At 38.1% G+C, this 21,396-nt stretch overlaps 1 protein-coding gene across 1 annotated transcript in view; it reads left to right on the forward strand.

Moving 5' to 3' along the window:
• The window catches only part of LOC130922737 (heparan sulfate glucosamine 3-O-sulfotransferase 1-like), an 87,769-nt gene extending 68,238 nt beyond the window's left edge, over positions 1 to 19,531 (forward strand). Inside the window, exon 2 of the mRNA XM_057847705.1 lies at positions 17,285 to 19,531. Coding sequence (XP_057703688.1) covers positions 17,459 to 18,352 — 894 coding nt within the window. The 5' untranslated portion in view covers positions 17,285 to 17,458 and the 3' untranslated portion in view covers positions 18,353 to 19,531. The remainder of the gene's footprint in view (positions 1 to 17,284) is intronic.
• The last annotated feature ends 1,865 nt before the right edge of the window (positions 19,532 to 21,396 follow it).

The raw sequence follows: 21,396 nt of genomic DNA on the forward strand, positions 1-21,396 counted from the left end.
TTTGGTGTGTCTCCCAGGTGGCTTGTGGCAAACTTTAAACGAGACTTTTTATGGATATCTTTGAGAAATGGCTTTCTTCTTGCCACTCTTCCATAAAGGCCAGATTTGTGCAGTGTACGACTGATTGTTGTCCTATGGACAGACTCTCCCACCTCAGCTGTAGATCTCTGCAGTTCATCCAGAGTGATCATGGGCCTCTTGGCTGCATCTCTGATCAGTTTTCTCCTTGTTTGAGAAGAAAGTTTGGAAGGACGGCCGGGTCTTGGTAGATTTGCAGTGGTCTGATGCTCCTTCCATTTCAATATGATGGCTTGCACAGTGCTCCTTGAGATGTTTAAAGCTTGGGAAATCATTTTGTATCCAAATCCGGCTTTAAACTTCTCCACAACAGTATCTCGGACCTGCCTGGTGTGTTCCTTGGTTTTCATAATGCTCTCTGCACTTTAAACGGAACCCTGAGACTATCACAGAGCAGGTGCATTTATACGGAGACTTGATTACACACAGGTGGATTCTATTTATCATCATCGGTCATTTAGGACAACATTGGATCCTTCAGAGATCCTCACTGAACTTCTGGAGTGAGTTTGCTGCACTGAAAGTAAAGGGGCCGAATAATATTGCACTGTATATATATACAGTACATATATATATTAGGGCTGTCAAAATTAACGCGTTAACGCGCGGTAATTAATTTTTTAAATTAATCACGTTAAAATATTTGATGCAATTAACGCACATGTCCCTCTCAGACAGTATTCTGCCTTTTGGTAAGTTTTACAGCAAGGCGTTTTGTGCTGTCTAACAGCGAACTCTTGTGGTCGCTTTGCAACATGGTTTATTTTTTTCTTGCCAGTTCAATATGGCTGCACGACGTCTCTGTTGTGCTTATATGATCCTTGGAAAAGATTTGTCCGTAAGTATGGTTGTAAAGAATGTACATATTATGTTAATAAGCGAAATGTTATATTTTTTGTATGAGACGCTTTTTGTTTATGCTTAGTCAACCTGTATAGCGTGCTAAGCTAACGTTGTTGCTAATGCAATGCTTGTTTACTTTTTTTTTTGTAGTTTTACGTAAACGGTGTAAAGAGGACAATGGTTTGAGGCCATTTTATTAATAAATCAGATGAAAAAGGAAAAAGTCTGATTATTAAGGCGTTGTTCACTAGCTGTCTAGCTTTGGAAAAAGTAGACGCTTCGGAGTGAGGACAGCATAGACAGATTTAAATGACAGTAGAGTGAAATGCCCACTACAGTCCTTATGTACCGTATGTTGAATGTATATATCCATCTTGTGTCTTATCTTTCCATTCCAACAATTTATTTTACAGAATATATATATAATTCACAGAAAAATATGGCATATTTTATAGATGGTTTGAATGGCGATTAATTGCGATTAATTACGATTAATTAATTTTTAAGCTGTAATTAACTCGATTAAAAATTTTAATCGTTTGACAGCCCTAATATATATATATGTGTGTGTGTGTGTGTGTGTGTGTGTGTGTGTGTGTGTGTGTGTGTGTGTGTGTGTGTGTGTGTGTGTGTGTGTGTGTGTATATATGTGTGTGTATATGGTGGAAAACACTGACTTGAAGTTCCGCTGTGAGACCCCCAATTTGGCCAAATTTCAAAATTGTCTTGTATGCATGCGTGATACGTCATTGGAAAGCTTAAAATCTCAATTTTCTGGGGGAAGAAAATTATTAAACAGGAGGGCATTCAAAAAAAAAAAAAAAAAAAAAAAACCTAAACCCTAACTCCCCTAAACCTTTTAACTCAAGGTGAGAGCCTGAGAGATTAAAGATACCAGGATTTTAAAAAGATACTATCGTGTACTTACCTTGTTTCGATCCAAAAACTCCGTGTAACATGTCTCACCAAGTGTCAAGACAAAGCTGTGAATGGCCACAGCTGGACTATTTTTGCGGATTTTATGGGTGAAACACGGTAATATAACAAGGGTCGCAATGCAGAAATCGCATTCAGGGAGACCAAGGAGTGGTCGAGATTTTCTGTTTCAAATATTTACCTTTATAAAAGTTTTTTTTTTTTTTTTTTCTTTGTTTGGATTGATTATCATCTAAAATATCTAGGAAAATGCGACACTAACAAAAACAATAAAATAAATACAATTAAGTGATAGTTGTGAGGTAGATATCCATGACCTATTTACAGACACTATATTTTTCATTGTGACAGAAGTTGTTTAAAAGCTTAAAATATGCTAGTACATAATTTTATAAAGTTTTTTTTTTTTTAATTTATTTATTTTTTTTTAAACTAAATATTATACATCAATTAATGATTCTAAGCTAAAAATGACAGACATTTTGAATAATATAATTCTTTTTATGGCTAGCTTGAAACAAAAGTGGTTGCGCGATGCCTGTAAACGTGTGTTTCCAGGGTAAAACGGACAAATTAAAAATGGTTCGGAGGCTTAGTGCGCCATGAATCTGCTATGGCAGCATATAGACATATTGTTCTATCAAACAAAACAGTTCTTTTGGCTTAAATACAGCAGTTTATTTGAAAGAGGGGTGCAAGAGCAGAAACTGCTTTTTCAGTCTTGTCTGTGTTTTCTGCTATATATAAATATGTGTGTATATATATATATATATATATATATATCAGGGGTAGCCAACTCTGGTCCTCGAGGGCCCATATCCAGCCTAGTTTCCATGTCTCCCTCCTTTAAAACACCTGAATCAAATGATCAGCTCATCAGTAAGCTCTGCAGGAGCCTGATAACTAAGGCTGCAGCTATCGAATATTTTAGTAGTCGATTAATCGATGGTCTACTCACTTCGAATAATCGAGTAATCGGATAAGGAACATGAAAAATTAAAAATACCTGAGCTGAGCCTCAAACGGTATATATATATATATATATATATATATGTATATAATGTATATATATTTTTAAATGAGGATCTATGTACAACAAAAGAAAAAAATACTAACTTACATAGAAAAAGTCCGCTAACTTAAATGCAAAAGTTTTTTTTTTTTTACAATGCTCTTAACAAATGGTTCAGACACATATTCCCACAAAAAAAAAAAAAAAAAAAAAAATGCTAAATATACCTATAAACTAAATTAAGAATGCATCAAAAAACATTAGCTCAAACAAAAACTTAGCTTACGTTAGTCTTAACAGGGAGCAGTTGGATTCAGCCATGTGAAAAAAGGCAGACCAGAGGGCAATGTATCCACCCTCATCAATAGAACTAATAGCAAACACTTTCAAAATAAACCATTAAAACGCCACTTTAATTAAACAAATACTCGAAGCAACAAAATTTAATTTGAATATTTTTTGTAATCGAATACTCGAGTTAATCGATTAATCGTTGCAGAACTACTGATAACGATCCTGATTATTTGAGTCAGGTGTGTTGGAGGAGGGAAACCTGGAAAACAAGCTGGATAGGGGCCCTCGAGGACAGACGTTGGCTACCTCCGATATATATGTATATATGACATGTTTTTTTCATTTTTCCCCCCCAAAGTATAATTAAGAATAAAAACTTTTATGTGTATACATATATATTTTAAATGTTTTTCAAGCACTTCAAATGTAATAATTTATAAGTTTTAAACATTTTACTGTCCCACTGAATTATTTTTAAACAAGAATAAAGCAGAAAAATGCTTGGCTTTATGAAATTGAGTGAGTCCACTCAAATCCGCTCAAGTTGCACAATGAGTTGCCACAGCAACTGTTTAACAAGTTAAACGATGACTGACGCATGCAGCGCTTTGAAGTTCACTTCTCTGGCAACATAGAACATTAAACGTCTATCTTGAAGCGTGAAGTAGCAAGGGATCACTATAATACCTTTATTCCTTTTTGAGCTATCTTAAACACAAACATACAAACAGAAAGACCTACGAAACTGAATACATAACCTAAGCCTTCCAAAAATTTCATGTACTGGTTGAGGTAATAAATGATCATACCGAGTTTTTAATTTTCACTTGCTTTCCTTTATTATTTTTGTTTTGTCAACTCATTTTCAAGGTGAGCTCTTTCTTGAAGACATTTTAATGGTACCAGTTTTTGTGACAAGCATGGTGACTGAACACGAACATTTCGGTCAACGTATGGACCACTAAATGTCTATATTCCCAGTAAATAATGTAGCTGGATAAAACACATCCATTAATCCTTCAGCGTGTGACAGGCCGTTAGCAAAGTTGTAATTGTGGAGGGAGCTCAAGGTGTTGCTTTAAAAGGTTGTGCATTCTAATGGATGTGCAGTTGTGCACATTCGGGCTCAATATATTTAAATATAGCTGTGTGGGTTTGTTTTTCTTTGTTCGTTTGTTGTTTTAACCGGTTGTTGTAAATCAACATATCATGTCTATATGTATGTGAGAGTATAACCAGGGATAATATTGCTGAAAGGGAGAACAGACATTACATATCTGTGCATTTCACATGCTATGGTGGGGTGGGGGGTGGGGGGGTGGGGGGGGTTAACAAATGTACAGCGACTGTATCTATTGTATACCTGTACATAAATGAAAATGCAATAAGTACATATAAGTAAAGTAGTAATTAGAGGCGGGATGGTGTTAAGATAAAGCAGCTTTGCTTCGCATCTATTAAAAAAAAAAGTATATTCATAGGGGAACTTAACAATAATCAATCATTCTCTCATGACGTCTTTGTAATCAAGCCTCATTGTTGTTATAATTATTTTGTACTAACGTGCGTAATGAACGCCCATTAAAGAAACAAGGCAGTGCTGTACAATACCTGCTGTTTGCCACACTTGATGGCAGCAGGCTTAGTGAAATATGAAAGAAGGTTTGATCTGAAGATGTATAGAGCCGGCTGTTTGGGTTAATTAGAGGAAAGCCACCCCCCTGCGGTGTAGTAAACCTGCGCAAGCCTTTCTCTTATGTTGGCTGAGATATAATGAATAGTGCACATCTGAAGACTGCCCTTTTTAGTCAGCCCTTTTGCTCTGGTGGCAGACAACTTTTTAAGGCCTTAATAAAAATGAGCCAGGGCTGCTCTGTTGCGTTATAATGATCAACTCAAGTGGAAGAAAATTAGTTTGATTTGTGATGTCATGTCTTTAATTGCATTCCTTCTTAGTCTGGATTCCATCAAAAACAAAGAAGAGGGACTCCCATTAATGAACATCATAACTGAGCATTATCATCTTGGTAACAGTACCGTTTTTCATACAATATATATAAGGGTCACAGTTCACCGTCTGTATATACAGTGGTATGAAAAAGTATCTGAACCTTTCCAATTTCTCACATTTCTGCATAAAATCACCATCAAATGTGATCTGATCTTTGTCAAAAATCACACAGATGAAAAAAAGTCTGCTTTAACTAAAACCACCCAAACATTTATCAGTTTTCATATTTTAATGAGGATAGCATGCAAACAATGACAGAAGGGGTCAAAATGAGTAAGTAAACCCTCTGCCTAAGGAGACTTAAAGAGCAATTGAAACCAATTTATTCCAAACGATTTAAGTCAGGTGTGTGCCCAATCACTGATGAGTGGTTTAAAGCTGCCCTGCCCACTATAAAACACACACCTGGTTAGAATTGTCTTGATGAGAAGCGTTGTCTGATGTGCATCATGGCTCGGTCAAAAGAGCTGTCTGAAGACGTGCGATCAAGGATTGTTGATTTGTATAAAGCTGGGAAAGGAAAGGATACAAAACCATCTTTTAAAGTCTGGATGTTCATCAGTTGACAGTCAGAGAAGTTGTCTACAAATGGAGAGAGTTTGGCACTGTTGCTTCTCTCCCAAGGACTGGCCCTCCACCAAAGATGACGCCAACAGTTCAGCGCAGAATACTCAGAGAGGTAATAAAGAACCCTAGAGTGTCTGCTGAAGACTTACAGAAGTCACTGGCACGGGCCAATATCTCTGCACACATCAACTGTATGTAAAACTATGGCCAAGAATGGTGTTCATGAGAGGACTCCACGGAGGAAGCCACTGCTTTCTAAAGAAAAAAAAAAAACATTGTTGCTCGTTTAATGTTCACAAAAAGGCACTTGGACACTCCACAGAAGTTTTGGCAAAATATTTTGTGGACTGATGAAACCAAAGTTGAATTGTTTGGGATTAACACACAATGTCATGTGTGGAGGAAAAATGGAACAGCTCTCCAACATCAACACCTCATCCCCACCGTGAAGCATGGTGGAGGGAGCATCATGATTTGGGGCTGTTTGCTGCCTCAGGGCCTGGACAACTTGAATAAATTAATGGAAGAATGAATTCAAAAGTTTATCAAGATATTTTGCAGAAAAACCTGAGGCCGTCAGTCAGACAGTTGAAGCTAAAAAGAGGATGGATGCTGCAACAAGACAATGATCCAAAACACAGAAATAAATCAACTTCAGAATGGTTTCAGAAGAGCGAAATACACGTTCTGGAGTGACTAAGTCAAAGTCGACTTGAACCCCATTGAGATGTCGTGGCATGACCTAAAGACAGCGATTCATGCCAGACATCCCAGGAATCTAACTGAACTACAGCAGTTTTGTAGAGAGGAATGGGCCAAGATTAGTCCTGATTGGTGTGCCAGACTGATCTGCAGCTACATGAAGCGTCTGGTTGAAGTTTTTGCTGCCAAAGGGGGTCACAAAATATTAAATGTGAACTATAACTGTTTGGGTGGTTTTAGTTAAAGCAAACACTGTTTTTTCATCTGTGTGATTTTGACAAAGATCAGATCACATTTGATGGTGATTTTATGCAGAAATATGAGAAATTCCAAAAGGTTCAGTTACTTTTTCATACCACTGTAACTTGAAAACTAATATGATTCAGTTTTGGTCAGTAAGATATATTTCCCTTTTAGCGTGTTTACATTACATTACATATGGACCAAAAATATGCTTTATTCTAAAACAAAAGCAGTGGAACATAACAAAAAAAAAAAAAATCAATAGCGATATAAAATACAGCATAAAACAAGACGTACAACGGAAATAAAATTGAGTTATTTACAGTAGAATATAAACCCTGGCAGAATACAATAACACATAAAACACAGTAGTTAAAGTCACAGTACAGACTCCAAGGTGATTTATTAAAAGGCAGTGGTAAGCAAAGAAAGTCTATTTTTAAAAGCTGAAAATTACAGCATATATGTACTTTTTCATGGTTTATTCTTGATATGCGGGACATAAAAAATGTAATCCCAGTGGACTTTTAAAGTCTGGAATGCCAGTCTATTTTACTCCATTTGACTTTGTAAACCAACACAAATGTTTTCAGTAGGGCTGTCAAACGATTAAAATTTTTAATCGAGTTAACCACAGCTTAAAAATTAATTAATCGCAATTCAAACCATCTATAAAATATGCCATATTTTCCGTACATTATTGTTGGAGGATATATACATTCAACATACTGTACATAAGTACTGTGTCTGTTTATTATAACAATAAATCAACAAAATGGCATTAACATTATTAACATTCTGTTAAAGCGATCCATGGATAGAAAGACTTGTAGTTCATAAAAGATAAATGTTAGTACAAGTTATAGAAATTTTATATTAAAACCCCTGTTAATGTTTTCGTTTTAATAAAGTTTGTAAAAATTTCAATCAAAAAAATAAACTAATTAGTAGCTCGCCATTGTTGATGTCAATAATAATTATGGTGCTGAAACCCATAAAATCAGTCGCACCCAAGCGCCAGCAGAGGAAGGCAAAACACAAGTAACAAGTGGAAATGACACTTTGCTGTCATTTTGATCTGTTTGAGCAGGGCATGTGCGTTAAATGCATCAAATATTTTAATGTGATTAATTTTAAAAAATTAATAAACGCCCGTTAACGCGATAATTTTGACAGCCCTAGTTTTCAGTTTAATTTAGCTATTTCCAGCTTGCTATATTTATAATTGCAATGTTTGTTTACCACTTTTCATCTTAATGCGAAGAGGGAGGAAGTGACAATCGGCCCGCCATGATATTTAAGTCATCAGCCATCGTGCTGTGACCCGGGAATTTAACGCCTGCTTTCACGCACACCGCTTCCCGGAAAAGTCCCGTACATGATACTAGGACGCGACCCGTGAAATGTCCGCGTAATCTCCGTATCAGTCGACACGGGAAATTGTTTTCACACACAACTGCTGCACGGTTAAGTCCCGCGATATTCCTGATGTTTCGGAGTACGTGAAAGTGGCTATAGTGAATGAAGTCCAGACCTCAGATCTGAAACAGTGCTGTCTCCTTTTTAATTTTTGGTGACTAAAAACTATACAGGACTTGTTGACACTGTTTTTTGAGTGCGTGTAAGATGAAAGATCAATGAGCCATAGACTTCACCATCAGTTGACAAGACAGCTCCCGCAGACATTGCGTCAAGCCTTCACTGGGGGCCAACCCAGGCAGAACATTGAGTTGGTTTTCACTGTGATAAACTAAAACACGCTACATTCTAACGCCGGATTTAGGTGGAAATAGGACAAAGGTTTTACTGCATACAAGGAAGCAGGAGTGTCTCAAGAGTCATTTGGTCGAGGATGGAAGGTAATTATTATAATAAATAGCACCATGCATGCACTTTGAAACGTGAAAAAAATGAATGGATAAAATTAGTGTAACTTTGGCTTGAAATATTTACGTAAAATGAATGATAATTGCCCGTTTTTTGTTCATATCTATAGAAATTCTGCGATTTAAGCATTTATTTACAAGAGTTTTCAACTTGAAAAGCTCTGTTTCGTGACGGCCGCCATGTTGGATTACACGACTGATTTCATGGCTTTCAGCACCATCCATGAGCATTGGGTAATTATTGACATCAACAATGGCGAGCTACTAGTTTATTTTTTGTTTGAAAATTTTACAAATTTTATTCAAACGAAAACATTAAGAGGGGTTTTAATATAAAATTTCTATAACTTGTACTAACATTTATCTTTTAAGAACTACAAGTCTTTCTATCCATGGATTGCTTTAACAGAATGTTAGTAATGTTAATACCATCTTGTTGATTTATTGTTATAATACATAAATACTAGGGGTGTAACGGTACACAAAAATCTCGGTTCGGTACGTACCTCGGTTTTGAGGTCACGGTTCGGTTCATTTTCGGTACAGTAAGAAAACAAAATGCAAAATATAAATGTGCTAGTTGTTTATTACACACTTTTGTGCTTTCAACAACAGGAACATTAGCCTATACAAAGCTAGAATTCTGCTCAAAAATAGAAAATACAATATTCTGAAATGTAGATATTTTGAAAAACAAAATAAAAATAACTTTGGCTAAGACTTTTTCTTTAAAATAAATATCTGATGTGCAAAATTGAACAGTTGCAACACTGAAGTGAAGAGTTGTTCCATCTATATTCTTTTTTAATTTGAATTCCCCACCGAGAAGGCCAGCCATCTTCCATGTTAACATTTAACCGTTACCCACGCTGCTCACTGCACTTCTGAGTGGTGCGACGGCCCTGGCCGTTTAATTGTTATCTTTTTTGAGACTGTCAGTCATCTAATCGCCGCGTCCGCCAGTTGGCTGCCTCCCCTCCCAACGTGGCGTACTCTGATTGTCGCCGGACGGGCAGACGACGTCACTGCTGCTGACGGGCCACCCGAACTAGCCGCTGTCTGACATGCATCCTTTATGCAGCGCTTTGTTTACATTTGCGGCAATAACGACACTTGCTTTACGGTAGCTAATCTGATACACGGTAATACGGCTCTGGGTAATACTATTAGGCCGTTGTTTGAGCTTGCATACCCGCGTGTGTGGTGTATTGTGCCTGAGTCTTGTTAACCAAATAAAGGCAGCGTTAACAAAAGTCATCTGACCGCTCGTCATTTTACAGTCAACACTCAGAGTTCACAACTTCGCATTTGACAGCATACGTGCCGCGTACCTCCTCGCCAGCTGTTTGCTCGCCATTCATTCACCTATGCATTTGATCGCTATTTTGTTACACTTCCGCTTTTTCAGTGAGGTATTTTGTGTTCATTCGTTATTGGATCGTTTTTGTTCACTGTAAATAAGAGCACCGCAGCAGTAGAGGTAAACTGCCATTTTCGTTCAACCCGTTTTGTTTAGTGTAGAAGCCAGGTTAGTGGCTGTATTGTTTTTTTCTTTTTTACGATCAGGGTTTACTTAGCGGGTGGGGTTCAAGTGTAGTTTCATTTTGTTTGTTGTTTTGGCCTGGGCTAACGCTGAAGCCAGCTTCTTCCGCATTTTGTATATTTTGTTCATTGCGTGTTCGACTTGTGTGAATAAATTTGCGTCCACCTGCAACTTGTGTGCGTGGCTCGTTTTATGTTACGCCCTTAGCAGCCGTCCGTGGGACGTAACAGTGGGATTATGGGAAGCTTGAGCGGGCATTCCGTGCTTGCGTTAAATGCGTCAAATATTTTAACGTGATTAATTTTTTAAAAATTAATTACCGCCCGTTAACGCGCTAAATTTGACAGCACTTTACATTTCGTCAGAAACTCGTTCGGTACGCCCCCGTACCGAACCGAGGACCCCGAACCGAAACGGTTCAATACAAATACATGTACCGTTACACCCTTAATAAATACAGTACTTACGTACAGTATGTTGAATGTAAATATCCGTCTTGTGTCTTATCTTTCCATTCCAACAATAATTTACAGAAAAATATGGCATATTTTATAGATGGTTTGAAATGCGATTAATTACGATTAATTAATTTTTAATGTGTGATTAACTTGATTAAAAATTTTAATCGTTTGACAGCCCTAATTTATTTACTTTAGTGTGAGAGGTAGGTGAGAAATACAGGTTTTTACTGATGTCAGTAGCGTGTTTAGGCCCGGGGAAAAAAAGTTTACTTGTACGTCATATTTCACGTATTTAGTGGAAAAAAATATAATGAAAATGAGTTCCAGGACTGTATTTAAGTATATTTACGCCACCTTTCATAATCGTGGGCAGGCCAGCCATATGCCCACCATCATCCATGAACTATGAAGTTGCCTGTGAACTAAGTGATATGCTGTTCATAATTTAACCTTGCAAACAGGTGTGCGCTGAATGTTCCCGTAACTTTTCAATCCCACCATGGCTAAATTGCACCATGCCCGTTTGTTCTGACTGCTCTTGCTCACACATCAGGGGATTTTAAAAGTCACACACCTGCAATGTGACTGAAGGACAAGCAAGCATTTCACCATGGAAATGTGACCAGTCATCAATTGATTACTATTATTATGTGGTGTGGAAGTAGAATGAACAATTAAGGCAAAAAAAAAGAAATGAGGGAAAGTGCAATGCTGAAACAATGGCCCCTTGCAGGTGGTGGTGTTCCGTGAGAGGAGTGGGATTGGATGAGACAGGAAACGTGTGAAGCTGCTGAGCTGTTCGCATTGGACTTGGCAGCTCTTTGCCGTGGAATGGCTGACAGGCAGGAGCGCCAGTTACAGCATATAAAGCCTCACTGTACAACTAGTGATTCTGTCATGTGGGATAGCTATCCTGAGTCCACCTCTTGGGTCACACCTTGACTGAGGGCAGGTGTAAAGTCGATGCATGCCACTCGGCCCCAGTCATTTTAGCTATTCTACAACAGAGGTTATTGAAAGTTGATGAATTGAGATTTGTATGTGTTTTTTATTTATTTATTTATTATTGTTTTATCAAATACATGTTTAAGCACATTTGACTCCAATAAAATGTATCATTAATGTCAAACTATAAAATAATTTGTGTCATCATGTGTTGGAATTAAATGAAGTACTTTTTTTTTCTTTTTACATAAATGACATAATTGCAAAACACTGTGCTTTGTAAATCGAAGTTATTTCTACCTCAGTAATGCAGCATAATATTCACATGCCATATAGTGATCCCACGCGACTTTCACGCTTCAGACTTCGCGCCCTCAAACCATTGCGGATTATGTTTCACTTAAAAAATAAATAAATACAGATTAGCCGTCCTGAGCCGATCATGTAGTCTCTCTCCTTCCTGCTGCACTTTGTTGGTCAGACAGTGCACTGGAGTTGCTTATTGAAGTTAATGATGATTGATAGATGTTTAACTCGGTGCAACCCCCTTTGCTCCCGGCCGTTTTACTGGATTTTGACTGACTTTGCAAGGCCCACAGAAAATTCTGTTGTATTGCTATATAAACATGGAACCCACCAAAAGAAAGATTACTCTCTTCTTTCAGCAGGAAAAAAAGTTAGTTCATATCTTTTTCCATTGTTTAGAAATCAGCATTAGAAAATAGCTTAGTTCGAGCAATTTTCCAATTTCTGATGACAAAACAGAGAAATTGAGCTTTTTGTTTTTGCTTTAGGTACATCCCAAACATTTGAATGTTTTCCTTTTACAAAATAACATAAACAATAAGACAAATAGAGCTTTTGGTAGCAAAGTAACTATTTATTTACACATAACTAACTGAGAGATGACGGTGTTGTGGCCGCGACAGACGGGGTAAACTTTTCCCTCATTGCCGCCTGTCTCATAAAGATGGATTTTTTTGAGTCTTTCTTTTGTGGTGACCACTGCCTCGTGGCAGAGTTCGCCTGGGGAACTTGTGTTCCTGGGGGGGAACTGGTTTGGCCATGCGTGTTTCCGTGCGGGACACTGGAAGGTGCGGAGGACGTGAGCGGCCGATTACGGCGGCACTGGCTCTGCTCGGTGAGCAGCACAGACTCAACGGCATTGCCCGCTGCACTGGCGGTCCCGGTCGTTCTGCTCGGTCGTCCTGCGTTGGCATCCCGGGCGTCTTCCCGGTTGTTCTCCTCGGTCGTCCGCTGCCTTGCATCCTGGACATCCATTCGGTCGTCTTCCCCCGGGCCCCGGCCATGCGGCCCGGCCGTTTGTTCCGTTGATCATACCAAATGCGCTACTGCCCTCCAGTGGCCGGTTTTATTGCTTTAAAATGGATTTTCAGCATTGTGCTTTGGAGCTAAGGCAAGGCAAGGCAAATTTATTTATATAGCACAATTCAACACAAGGCAATTCAAAGTGTTTTACATCACATGAAGATCATAAAAATCACATTTAAATCAATACAACGTAAAAACCAAGACAATCAAAATCGGAAATAAAATTATACATAAAAATCGCATTTAATAACAAATAGAATAAAAATAAAAATAAAACAAAAACTACTACTAATAATAATAATTGAAATCAGCAATGGAGATAAGCACAAGAGGAATAGAAAGCAAGTAGATTGAAATATATAGCTAAGGTGAATCAGAACCCAGAGATGTCTCTTGTGAAAAAAAAAAATGTAAAAGACGTATAAATATGTCTTTGGGACAATGAAACAATTAAAAATAGAACACATTTATACATTTTTAGGAGCAAATGAGTTAATGTTTGATCTTGCCACAGATGCTTGGAAGCCGAAGCTTCAAAGCGCCGCATGCTTTAATCATCGTTTAACTTGTTAAACAGCTGCTGTGGCAACTTATTGTGTGGACGTGAGCAGCTTCAATAAAGCTTTTAATAAAGACAAGCATTTTGTACTTGTTTAAAAATAATTCGCTGGGACAGTTACATGTTTAAAATATCATAATTATTATATTTCAAGTGCTTAAAAACCATTATTAGAATATATACTGTATATAAATATTTTTTTTAATTATACTTTGGGGGGGAAAAAGTGGAAAATCATGTCTTTTATGTATTTCTTTCCAATGCTAACTCTGAATAAACACATTGAACACACACACACATATACCAAAAAATTAGGGGGGGGGCTGGTTTTCACTTATCGCGGTTGGTTCTGATCCCCATTAACCATGAAGAATGAGGGATCACTGTACACAATTTCTCATAGACGATTATGACGAATAACAATATGGAAGATATGTAAGTGAGACAACTTTTTTGCTTCATTACAAAACATTTCAATTAAATAACATTGCTAGTTTGACGTTTCCAAAAGGCAAAAAAATGTGGTGTTGAGCACAATTAGAGTTAACCTTTTTGGATATATTAGCCCAGTGCTTCTACAATAACATATTGTATTTAAAAAATAAATACATCAAATCCACACAGGAAGAGGATTTTTTTTTTTTTAGTCCATAATTAAATAAAATTTTGACATACGTTGAATTGCATTCAAGTTTTGAACTGAATTTGAAGTTTACAAAACTTCACATGCTGTAGTGTAACTACTAAAACTTTTCATACTTTTGACACTGACATGCAAAGGAGCAATTATCATTTTAACATTTTACCTCATTATTTCGTTAATAAAACAGTTTGGACAAACATTACCCACAGCACATAATATAACCTTTCTACACTCCACATTATTTTATTCAACATGAAATCATGCAGATTTGCAGGTGTTTCTCAAAATCTGTTCCCATATGGACACTATCTTTGTTTGTGAAACAACCTTAGCTAGGATCTGCTTTATTTACGAAGCTTGGCTCCTTTGTTTTGACTAGCACTGTGTCAGCAACTACTCTCCCTGGTTGTTTTCCTCAAAATGCCTTCTGAAAGCATGCTTTTTTGCCTCTGTGTGTGAATGGATTTGAAATTATATACCATTAAAGCAGTATTTCTTAACCTTGCTAAATGTACTGAACCCGACAAGTTTCACATGTGGATTTACCGAACCCTTCGGAATTAGATATTAAAGCAATGTTTTTTCAAATTCAATATATCTAAGCTAGCAAGCCAATAATTTAACAAATTCCCGGTCAAAATTCTTCTCATTTTGACAGCATGTTTTATAAACGTGTCAAAATTTGAGACCACGCTGCCCATTGGTCTGTTATATTCCCTCATACCAAGTGCGAGTCAACCTTCCACTGAGCAAACCAATTCTTCCTCCCATCAGATTGAAGACTAGCAGTTAAAAGAAATAGATTAAGCCTGTAAATTGGGAGTAAACCAGTCCAAAACCTGGTCTGAAAAGCCATTTTGCTTGGATTTAATCAGCGTACCAAAATAGGGCTTTGCGTTTCTTTACCTTCGCCGAACCCCTTAAACGTACTCATCAAACCCCTGGGGATAGATCGAACCCAGGTTAAGAACAGCTGTATTAAAACAAGAAAACATTTTATGTTAACATATTATGCATTAGGGGTTGGCCATCTTAGATTTGATTCGATTACGATTCAGGGTGCTACGATTCAATTTTTGAACGATGATCGCGGTATTGACGATGATCGCGATTATCACGATTATCGGTGCATCGTGCAGTACTGATTAATAAAGTAGCCAAACAAATTTATGTCCATTATTTATTTAAAATATCCTTAGGATTCAATAGGAAAGATGGAAACATGCCCATACCACAAAAAGCTGCCCTTAAGCTGCTTTTTTATTTATTTTTTTACAAGAAAGTGCAAAAACATTAACCATTTTAAAGAGAGTACTTATTGCTCTCAACAATACAATAAAATTTACACTGGTGGAATGAATTCCACATTTTCTTAACACAAAGAAAGTGTCTTTAGAAATAAGACTTCATTTAACAAATATACTTTGTTTTCACAGTGTTACCTCCCTTGTGTAACTCTTGGAGTGACAGGTGGAAATCACAACTGCTCTTGACACCACCACACGCACTCTCATTACAGCGCGCGCAGTTTCTTCTCTCCCTCTCTCTCCCACAACAACAGATTTCTGTACTATTTCACATGTTTGTGTTACCGCTGTACATAATAATGGTTTTACACGTTCTGCATATGAAATACATGTTACCGAATTAGCTAATTATCTTAGCGCGCGGCGCTTACTGTTAACATCTCAAAAACAACAACAATAAAGGCTAAACAGTACAACAGGGTTTGTGTACTCACCTCTTATAGACGCACACAGGTCTTAGCAACACACTTAGGACTGAAAGACAAGGAGCAACGAACTATCTCTCTTCCCCTCTCGCGCTAAAAAATAACTTGCGCACTAAAGCGCGACCGCCGGGCGCTTCTGTTCCAGCCTGTCTCATACACAAATTTATTTTCCAGTCTTTTAAAAAGGAGTAAATCTCTCTCCCAGTAACTGGGAGCATCCATCATAACGTTGTGTGTGCGTCCGTTAACGGTGTCCGGGCGGCAGGCGTGTCTTGAATTTCGTTCCGCTACAGCAAAACAACAACAATAAAGGCTAAACAGTAAAAGAGGGTTTGTGTACTCACCTCTTATAGACGCACACAGGTCTTAGCAACACACTCAGGACATTTTTCAATTGAAATGCCTTAAAACTACAGCTGGACATCTGAAAGTCAAGGAGCAACAAACTCTCTCTTCCCCCCTCGCTCTAAAAAATAACTTGCGCACAAAACCGCGACCACCGGGTCGCGCTTCTGTACATGCCTGTCTCATACATAAATTTATTTTCCAGTCTTTTAAAAAGGAGTAAATCTCTCTCCCAGAAACTGGGAGCATCCATCATAACCTTGTGCGTGAGTCCGTTCACGGTGTCCGGGCGGCAGACGTGTCTTGAATTTCGTTCCGCTACGCGCGGCTGTCATAAAGTTATGAGTGAAAACCATCATTTTTTTAACCTTTATGAATCGTAATCGAATCGTCACGTGTCGAATCGCGATGCATGTAATAATCGATTTTTTTGGAACTCGTCTATTATGCATATGTTGATGAAAGTTCTCAAAATCATAAAAATTTTTTTTTTTTTTTTTTTTTTTTTTAATGTTTACTTTTCTGTGGTTCTTCTATGTTCTCATCAGTATAATTCATCTAATTTAATGCCAGTTATCAAAAGCTCAATAAGGTAGCTGCATTCGGGTGCCCTGCTATTGATCTTTCTTGACATTTATAGGAAATCAAAGTGGCATACAAGTGGGAACTCATCTGATTTCCTGCGCTAAATGTGTCTTTATATATCTCAGCCTCTGATATGAAGGTATTCTGTGGAGAGACAGTATCTGTATTGATTTTCATATGGATTCTGGGCTAGTAAAGGAAGACAAAGCTCTTAGAGTGCCCGCTGGCCTTCAGCCACACTTGCATTCCTCAGTTATGTTTCCTAACGAGCTGCATTGCTGGACGTTTTTCAGTCTGAGAAATTACAGAATCAATAAAGAATGGCTTGATACAGTGAGAAGAGAAAAAAAGATTGGATGGAGGATGATGAAAGAGGCTCAGAGAAAGATGAATAGATATCATCCTTTCGAGATGATACACTTACAGGAGACATGGATTGTATTTAGGCGCTGGATTGCATTTTCAGGGAATGAGGATTTCCATTTCCATATAAAGCAGACATTCATCCTGCAGCGCATACCTCAAATCTAAAAGCCTTTCTCTTCTCTCTTTTTTTTTACCCTACAGATGTGCTGTGGATTGGCTGTAATTTCTTCTCCTGCTGTTCAAATTCCATGGCCGATAAAACCTGCACTTTCCATCGGTCTTGTTACCACTGAGCCCAGAGAGCCAGATCTGGTTTACAGCTAAATCACAAGTTCCTGTTCTCAGCTCTCTCCATCATTATTTCCCACTCTCACCATGGCATGCTTCCTGGTGTCTGCCTTTCTTTTCATCCTCCAAACGTTTGCTGCGCCGCATCAGACAGGCGTAAGTTTTAACACCGATGAAGATGTGGCCTTGTCTCCTCCACCAGGGACCAGCAAAAGACCCCCACATAGCATTATAATTGGGGTGCGCAAAGGCGGTACAAGAGCTCTGCTTGAAATGCTCGACATACACCCTGAGGTTGCTGCTGCTGCAACGGAGGTGCATTTCTTTGACTGGGATGAGAACTATTCCAAAGGTTTAGAATGGTACCGTGAGCTGATGCCCTACTCATACCCTCACCAGATAACAGTAGAGAAGACACCAGGATACTTCACATCAACTCTTGCGCCCGAACGCATCCGCGCAATGAACTCCTCCATGAAGCTGCTCCTGATCTTGCGCGACCCGGCCGAACGGGTCGTCTCTGACTACACGCAAGTGTACTTCAATCGTCTGGAGAACCACAAGCCGGTTCAAGCCATCGAGAACCTTCTAGTACGAAACGGTGCCCTGAATACCCGCTACAAGGCCATTCAAAGGAGCCTGTACGACATCCACATGCGCAACTGGTTGCGTTATTTCCCTCTAGAACAGATTCACATTGTGGACGGGGATTTGCTTATTCACAACCCCTTGCCAGAACTTAAAAAAGTGGAGCAATTCCTCAACTTGCCACCCAGGATAGTCGCCTCCAATTTTTACTTTAACCAGACGAAAGGTTTTTACTGCATTCGGAGTGACGGTCGAGAGCGGTGTCTGCACGAGTCGAAGGGACGACCGCACCCTGCCGTCAACAGAACTGTGCTCCAACAACTCCGTTCTTACCTGCAGGAGCACAACAGAACCTTCTTTAGGCTGGTGAAGCGCACCTTCAACTGGCAATAATGAACCAGAACATAACTCAAAGGAAGCTGTCTGTGAGAAGGTGGAAATGAGACTTCAAGCACTTTAGAGAACTGACATTCAAAGCCCCTCAGTTCAGTTTCTAACCTTGCCTTCTCTCGTTTCTGCAGACTTGTTATTAACTGCGTTTACACAACAAGGCAAAACGGATGATTCGTCAAGTTTTCACATTTTCTCTCTGCCGCAAGCACAAAACTGATCAAATTGACTTGATTTTTTCTTTTTCTGTCTGTTTCATATCCTTGTTCTTGATAATAAATTGTTCTTTTAAGTCTTTCTGGCATGCCTGTGTTTCTCGCTCGCTACATTTCTTCATAACTGAGCCCTTCTATTCTAACAGAGGTGTTTCTGCTGTGGAAAGTAGACCTTAATGCAATGAAATGGGTACCCTGGAGCACAGCTTTAGTAGTACAGAAATCACTAATGGTTTTGGACACCTAAGGTAGTAGCCTGTGCCCACAGCTGAATCAGTTAATCTGAGCCAGATCCCGAGAGCTTTCCTTGCATTTCACTGCTGTTTTGCTGAACATAACAGTCAGGTGTTAGGATCAAGTAAAATGCCTGGAAAACATTTTTCCAACCTTTAAGACGTCACTTTCCAGCACAATATTTAAAAGGCTGATTTCCCATCATTTCATGCTAGCCACGGCATGGGGTCATGTTTCTTTCATTGATTTGGTTCCAAACATCATCTGAAGTTGACGCTCTTCTGGGAACTGAGAAAAATGTGGAGTCTTTAAGGGGACCCACGAATAGAAAGACACATAGTTCTTAAAAGATAAACATTATTTTGAGTTAAAACAATTTCATATTGAGCCCCCTCTTGATGTTTTCGTTTTTATACAATTGTAAAATGAGTTTAACTTGTAAGTCGCCATTGTTGTTGATGTCGCAGGCATAGGCGGAGCTTGACTTTTGGGGGAGAGGGGGGCAGAACATGTTGATGACCCCGAAACGCAGTGTCAGCAATAAAATTAACTTACAAGAATATTTATAAGAATAAGTTGACAATGAACGTTTTTTGTTTCCCACCATTCTTGAGGGGAGTTCTAAATCAGGCTGTTTAGGCAATACCTTTCGCCAAGACCGTCACCCATTGAAAATGGTACGCCCGCCAGTGTTGTGACAATGTAGTTACCGTATGGAGGTAGATTTGTGTCTTTATTATTCAATCAAAAAAAAGTTGCTTCAATAAAAAAAAGTTTCTTTAATCCAAAAAAAAAAAAAAAAAGTGTTTTAATGCAAAAATAAATTTGAAACTAAAAAAAAATGCATGTGAAAGCTATTTTTCTTTGATTTTTTTTTGTTTTTGTTTTTTTTTTTTTTTGATAGGAGTCGTTTTTTTTTTTTTTTTAATTAAAGCAACTTTATTGATTAAAGTAATGTTGATTTGTGTATGAGCCACATTTTGGCTAGAACGTTTTTGTCTTTATTATTCAAGCAAAAAATAAGTTGCTTAAAAAAATACATTTTCAAAAAGAAAAATCACTTCAATCCAAAAAAAAAAAAAAATTCAATCATAGAAACCGTTTTTGAATGCGAAAAATATTCGAAATTGAAAAATTGGCATTTGAACACTTAATTTTTCATTGAAAAAGTTTTCTTTGATTGAAGAAATCATTTTTGTGTTTGGGCCATATTAGTGGTAGGACATTTGTGTGTAAATCATTCAACCCGCAAAAAAGTTGCTTCAATCAAAAAAAAAAAAAAAAAAAAAAATTCAATCAAAGGAAAGACATTTGAAAAATAAAATTGCCCTCCCCTAATTTTTTTTTTTTTTTTGCGGGGGGCGGGGGGGCGGTGGATTATATGCAAAGCAAATGACCGTCTAAGGTGCTAGTCACATGATCTGTTCGAAAAATAATTTTAACCCATTACAAAAATATATTTTTCTGTTCATTTCATTCATTTTTGTTGCAGTTTTATTGCTTTACAACTTTTATATATATAAGAAAGTCAGTTTCATGCAATGACACTTTTCGGTCAGCAGGGGGGGGCCTGCCCCCCTTAAAATCCGCTTATGGTCGCAGGGCGGTGACGTTACATGCTTATGCTTTCGGGCTTCCAGAGTATGACTCTAGCGACATAAACATGTCATCTGTTCAGCCCTTTAAATTTGAACTCGAGAGGAACATTAATGAGCATGACAGCATCGTCGATATTTCACAAAACAAGCAGCAAAAGCAAAATTACCGTAACAGGAAAGACAGGATGAGACGAGAAGAGAGAGAGAGAGAGAGAGAGAGAGAGAGAGAGAAAAAGGCGTTCTGCCAAAATGTGCTACACCGGGGAAACGTCCTGCAAGAGGGAAGGTACCCAAGGTACTACCGTGTGCTTTCAGTGTGTTTTGTTTAGATGCATACAGACAAAAAATACTGAAGATGCCTTAAGAAAATACTTAAACACAGTAATATCAAATACGGATGGTTTAAATATGCTACGTGAATGATGTGGTCAACAGATCAACAATCTGCTTTAAAGCTACCACCAGAAAAACACAATGCTTAAAATTATGAGAGGGAAATACATGCAAAAAGCCTACTGCCCGAAGTTAGCTGGGATAGGCTCCAGCACCTCCGCGACCCTCGTGAGGAATAAGCGGCATGGAAAATGGATGGATGGAAGTATTTTGACGCAACGATAAGGTGACAAAAGACTGAATAAAAACACATAGTAAAAAGTGGCCGCTTTTACCCGATGAGTGCATGTGTTGGACGTCTCGCCGCGTGGAAGGAATTGCAGTAACCCGGTATTTTTCGTCGAGTGACAGTGACAATCTACGTCATCACCCCGAGCGTCCGTAAAAAATGGCGCCTTCCGTAGGTCAAAACGTACTAAATTGTATTAGGACTGCAGTTATCGAATATTTTAGTAATCGAGTATTCGACTGAAAATTCTATCGATTAATCGAGTAATCGGACAAAACTTTTTTTAGGAAAGGAGCAATTATAAATATACACGAGAAAACAAGACATTTCATCTAATATTGAACCATTTTCAGTCAATCAATGTCTTTATTTTTGATG

The sequence above is a fragment of the Corythoichthys intestinalis genome, chromosome 10 (genome assembly GCF_030265065.1).
Source record: "Corythoichthys intestinalis isolate RoL2023-P3 chromosome 10, ASM3026506v1, whole genome shotgun sequence".
Taxonomy (NCBI): domain Eukaryota; kingdom Metazoa; phylum Chordata; class Actinopteri; order Syngnathiformes; family Syngnathidae; genus Corythoichthys; species Corythoichthys intestinalis.